At 45.4% G+C, this 6,000-nt stretch overlaps 1 protein-coding gene across 1 annotated transcript in view; it reads right to left on the bottom strand.

The window, feature by feature from the left end:
• The window catches only part of LOC109370929 (CUB and sushi domain-containing protein 2-like), a 53,419-nt gene that overhangs the window by 6,556 nt on the left and 40,863 nt on the right, over window positions 1-6,000 (bottom strand). The window contains exons 7-8 of the mRNA XM_019622728.1: window positions 4,782-4,885; window positions 1,264-1,376 (exon numbers count right to left, since the gene is read on the bottom strand). Of these exons, the coding sequence (XP_019478273.1) occupies window positions 1,264-1,376; window positions 4,782-4,885 (217 nt within the window). The remainder of the gene's footprint in view (window positions 1-1,263; window positions 1,377-4,781; window positions 4,886-6,000) is intronic.

Genomic DNA, 6,000 nt, shown 5'->3' with positions numbered 1-6,000 from the left:
TTTTTTTCTTTTTTCCTCATTTCCATCGTCTTTTATCTATGTCTCTAATGACTTTCTGCTGATCTGGTCTTGCAATCCTGTAAATAGTGGAGCATTGTGACCCAGTCCCCCTCCCAGGCACTGCTCAGCCTCCTGGTCATGCTGGCATTTGGTCTGACCAGGTTTTCTAGTAGGTCAGGTCCCTTCACGCTCCTAACTGATGTTGCTTTAGCATCAATCGGCAGCACTAGGGGGGTCAGCTCCTGGCCCAGCACAATATGACACTTCCCTGAAACACAGGAAGTCCAAGGGAAACATTTTAAATATGAATGAATACTAATGTGCACTGAGGGCCCTTGAGAGAAACAGTTCGATTTAAACCTCAATGCTGGTATCAGCTGCTGCTCCTCAGACCTTTCATCATCAGCCCCCACGTCTAGATAAAGATTGGTGCCTGCTTTTAGGCATCAGAGCTGAGTAAGTCATCCCTGATATCAGCAGGTTTGGGACAAAACTGAAAATGCTTTGAAAAAGAATTCAAGACAACAACAAAACGAAAAAGAAGATGCAAGTGTTCCTGTGCTGGAGGCTGCATCGTGGCAACAAGCTTATCATAGATAACAAGCTTCTCCTCTGCAGGTGAGAGCCCATCAGACAGAAGTTCTTCGGACCCATCAGAGGAAGCTGATGATCCATCGTGCTCGCTCACCGTGAGACCACAAAAGATGGGAATTGCTGCAAAACCCAGCAGCATCTCTGAACTGAGATCCAGGCAAAGCTTCAGCTAGAGTCACTGTTCCCTTACATCAGTTAGAATTAAGGAGTACTTTCTACTTTCTCTAACTTTGCAGATACCTATAACAGAAATGACAGAAGCTTATGGCAGAGTCCAGCATTCTCATCCTAATTCATTTGAAGGGTTACTTTATAAAAGTCCCAGAATTAATTCTCCTTTCATTTGTAACACTCCAGATTAGCAGTTCAGACCGCTGATCTACTGGAACCACTGATAACTCCATCTCATATTCTTGCACAGTCTGTTGCAGATGTCATCACTCAGCTGAAGCTCACCAACTCATCCAAAAAGCAGATGAGAGGGCAATGAAACATTAACCATCCAGTCTGCTCTCATGGAAATGAAATCACAGAAGCTGGAGCAAAGCTTCAATTTTAAGGCAAATTCTGAAGAGCTTCAGTACGTGAAGAAGCTCCTTTCTCACAAGCAGCTGAACCCATCTCATCTCTTTTTAGAAACAGATATATTCTGAGAGACACCTGAGTTACCTTCGTACGTCGCTTTGAATCCCAGCAGGTTACTGACACTGTCTGTCTGGAAGAGGAGCCACATCTGGTGCTGTGTGCTGACAATGAGGTCGGGGACTGTGGTGCCTGTCAAGCTGTACAAATAAATAAAACACGTCAACAGTCCATATGCATCCTGAACCTCAGTTTTCTCACCAAAATACAGGTCACTTACACCTCTGTGGGATAGGATACAACCAGGACAATGCCACCACAGTAAGAACAGCCCCCAAGACAGAACCCTGTCCCAGTCCTGAGAGATTTTCAAGGCAGACGATGCTCTCAGTGTGTTTCTGCATTCCACATACAGCAATGAGTCTTTCAGCAGAGTTGAGGGCCTGCAAGTTATTATCACCACTGCTTTAGTAACTACAATTTAGTACCACCATTACAATACATTTATCCAGCATCAACAGTAATCATTTCCTTTCTCACTGAAGCAAAACATAAGCAAAGAAAATTCCCACAAACCATAGTGGTGACTGACTCCTCTTAAGACCTTTTAGAGATATTTTCTTGTATTCCCAAGTTTACTTTCAGCACGTTCTCTGCTATGTCTGTTTCCCAACAGAGAAATTTCCACCAGGATCTCAGAAAAGCAAGGACAAAGCGTGAGCCTCCGATCTGCTGAACATCCTATGAGCCCCTGGAAAAACACAACTAATCCCAGCAGCGTGGGCTGATCAGGGCAGAGCCCACCCCACAAGGATGCTGCTCTGAGAGTGATGAGATTAAGAAAAATGCCACCAATAAATGCTGTATTAATGAGGCACGATCGGCTCGATCAGCCTTTGGGATTAATCACCTCGTTGTGGTTCAACACGGCTTTAGAGCTTTATCCTCCACCCACACAGCACCCGTGCAGGCACTGACATGCACAAATGCCCACTTTGAGCACAGCTCCTTCCCTCTGCTTCTGAAAGCAGAGCCCTGGTGCGTGGGAAGGGATCATTACTCCAGCAATACGAGCGTTGTGTGTCCTCGTGGCACTGCTTAATGCTATTATACTGTTTCTGCTGGAGTATCACCTGAGATAAATTTGTAAGTCACTGTAAGTGTAACTACTGCGGGTGGGTCGGTGGTTTCTTCTGTAGTGTTTGCTTAAACCTAAACACATACATATGTATAGACACAGCTTCTGCCTGGCATCGTTCTCAAGTACAATAGCAGCACCTGAAAGACTTGATAAAATGGAACCCCGAGCTCTCAAAGCAGAATTACTGCAACCCAGAGCTGCAAGGGAACGAACCCAGCAGCTGTGTGTTGATAGCATCCTGTGAATAAATGGAACTTGCAACCTCCAGGCACAATTATGGCAATTCTCACTTTCCTGGGTAATTGGAGGCCGTATGGCTGATCTGCCAGTTACAGTTTGCTCAGAGTGATGCAAAACAAGTGCTTGAAGGGTTGTGCTATTTATTCTACCTGCTTGACACCCTTAAACCGGCTGCCTGCTGAGTCCAGGTTTTTCCCCATACCCACACAGCCACCTAGCATCAGAACTGGGACCAATGATGCCATACAAATGCATTTCTCCCCCATCCCACAGATTTTCTTACCACTCACATAAGCAATAGGAGCCACTGCAACACCTGAAACCATCACCTCTGCAACTCTGGCTGTGCAATTTGCAGGGTGCTTCCCCCTGAAACTGCAGCCATCTCCCATACCCACATCTATACCCACCTACTGCTCCGTTACTCCTCAGAGCTCCATCAGGCATTTTATTGATCCTAGTCAGTCACAGGCATTCTGTGTCTGCTAGTAAATGAAGAAGTAACCTTTTCTTAATTACTGTTTTCATCCAGAGAGTTTGATGTGGATGGGAAAAGATGAAAAAGTGCCATTGTTGATTTTTCTCAAGTTATTTAAGCAGCAGACAGACAGGAACAAGGAACATACCAAGAAAAAAACTTCAGAAAAGGGTGGGTTTTTTTAACTGTTTTTGCATGCCTTCCCATTCCACTTTAACAAGCTGGATGATTGATCTGGGTGCTTGTTTCTTTGGGGAATAAAATCCTCACTGCAAGTCAGAAAGCTCAGCCTAACAATCTGTTATGTTCTCTGAGATGCATTTTACAGGCATGAGAGTGAGACTGAAAACAAATGGTCCTTTATAGGACCCAGTTTGGGATAACGTCTGGTGCGATGAAAGTTGACTCAAATGTATTTCTTGGTTTCAAAGTGCAGGACTGAGTTCCTCCTCCTGAACAGCAGCGAATAAATGACAAGTAGTAAGAAATTGGAACTCATATTTAACAGTGTTGGCTTTCTGCATGGGGGCTCCTTCATTGATTTTCAACTTTTTCTCCCAGGTAATGAATAAATCAATTCCCTTTTAGGATTAGCACCAGCAATTTAATGGGAAGCGTTCCCCAGCAGTGGGAGAAGGGACCACAACACCACTGCAGTCAGTCACAGGGATTCTGTACCTGCATTGGCACAGCTCTCAATCCCTAAGTGAGGACACATGGAACGACCAAGTGCATGGAATACCTGAGGATACATGGAATGATGAAACGGAATACGTGGAATAAGCAGAACAAAATCTAGGGAAATTTCCATAGGCCTCAGGAAACAGGGGAGGGAGCGAGAAACCATTTCAGCAAGTTCTTACAACTGATTCCCTCAGCCGTAATTTGCACATTTGGACCAATCAGCTGTGAAATGTTCTGTGACACTTTAATTACAAACACTTTTGCAATAATCAGACTTCACATTTCTATACATGGCAGGTTGGAATTTGTGACTTCAGTGTCACTGCTGCTCATGGCCTGAAAAGTGCAGCAAAATGAAACTCAGAGAAATGGAGACTTCGGGAAGACAGCAGACATTAAGGCAGGTGAAAGCAGAGTGGATGCAGATTCACAGGGAAAAGACACTGAAGACTTTGACAAAAACCCCTGGCTTACGTCTTTATTCAGTGGAGGCAACAGCACCTGGACAGGACAAGAAGCCACGCTTTCAGATGTGCTCAAGGCCTGATTGCAATGGCACTGTCCTGTGCACACCCCACAATTTGCTCTGCTTTAGCCTCTCCCTGCATCTCACCATTCACACAATTGCACAATGGATGCAAAATGCTGTGTGACTCGAAGGTACTGCACTCACAGCCACTCTGCACTGCTAAAAATGGCTGCTCAGGAAAGGCAGCACAGGAGAGAGGTCCAAACTTTTCAGCTTCTGCTTGATCTGCATTTCCTTTGGTATCCAAATTCTAATCCTGTTCTCCCAGCTCCCTGGACAGCCTCAGCTTCTCTCTATGGGGTCCTGACAAAGGGAATTCAAGAGAGGAGAAGCAAAGAAGTAAAAGCCTTTCTGTCAGCTGAAGCCTAAGAGAATGTGATGAGAAAAGAAAACACCAGCAACAGTCAGCTCCACCAAAAATGAAAACCAGCTTATAAAATATGCAGTGAGGACCAGCAAGCAGACCGGGCTCCTTCATCCAAACACATCTGCTAAATCTCAGAACTCAGACACGTTAAGGACGTGGTACTTACACATAAAGCACAGACTTCTGGTCTCCCACTTGTCCTCCATCACCAACTGTCAGAGTGTCATATCCTCTTTCTAGTTCAAATTCTTCAAAGGTCAGTTTGATAACCTGGCAAAGATGCAATGTGTTAATAAAGACCAACAGCCGAGGCAGCCAGCAGATCCTCCCACCTTGTTCATTCTGCTGCTCTATTGAGGAGCACTTTATAAGATCATTACTATCTTCAGGACATCACCCGTGCTGACATCACTTTTTAGAGCCCTGTGGCACTTTTTTCAGCACGCAAGTGGTGCTCTTACTGAAGTTACCTATCGGGTTTTCCTGCTTTACCCATTGATTTTCTGGATGACTCCCTCATTCCCACAGTAGAAAAAAAAAAGTTTTTGCTCCTGTTCTGTCAGCAGCATCCATGCAACACGTTGTGACCACTGCCTTCTGCCCCGTAAGCTGCCATACACTGCCTGCCCACAGCTGTGCATCCCTCCCCAGCTCAGTCCCAGCCTTCCACCCCAACTAAAGGCAGGATTCACGGAGCTCTGTATGCACCATTCGGGAGCAGAGGTCCCACTACGTCAAGTTCTGAGTCTCTCCTGAAACCTTTTATTTGCAAATAACTGAAAATTACATTTTGAGACTGGGGACAAAGGCCTTAAATCCAGCCTTGGAGCAAGTGAACAAAGAGAAAAGGCAAAGAGCTTAATTTGCAGAACTGCTTTATAATTTACATCTATGGACCATACCAGCTGACATTAGCAGGAGCTGCCTCTGAAAGCACAGAGACTCGAATGCACTCATCTCTTCACCCATAAACAAACTGCATCTCCCAACTCTCAGCAGCTTCCAGGACCAAATTCAGCTTCGCACCACCTTTTGGTACCTAACACATGCAGTTACCAAAGCAGCACTGAGGACCTTCAGCCCAGTGCACACACACTGCCTGCTGCCTGGGGAGAGGAATCGCAGCTGCCACCGCAATTCCACCCCAATCAGACCCCAGAGTGACCATCACCTGGGCTCTGTTAAACACCAGCACGTCTCTGCCTTCTCTCCAAGGCCTGCAGGTGCTCTCTAGGAAGATGACAGCATTTTTCTGTTGCGAGCTTCTCAATTTCAACCATTTCTATTAATTTATCAGATGCCAAACAGCTTCAGGGTTCTTAAAAAATAATGGGTGCATGCAGAGTTCAAATTGAACTGCCAGGTGCTACCACCCTCTATATAGA

The sequence above is a fragment of the Meleagris gallopavo genome, chromosome 25 (assembly GCF_000146605.3).
Source record: "Meleagris gallopavo isolate NT-WF06-2002-E0010 breed Aviagen turkey brand Nicholas breeding stock chromosome 25, Turkey_5.1, whole genome shotgun sequence".
NCBI classification, from domain to species: domain Eukaryota; kingdom Metazoa; phylum Chordata; class Aves; order Galliformes; family Phasianidae; genus Meleagris; species Meleagris gallopavo.
This window is presented reverse-complemented; position numbering and strand designations above follow the sequence as displayed.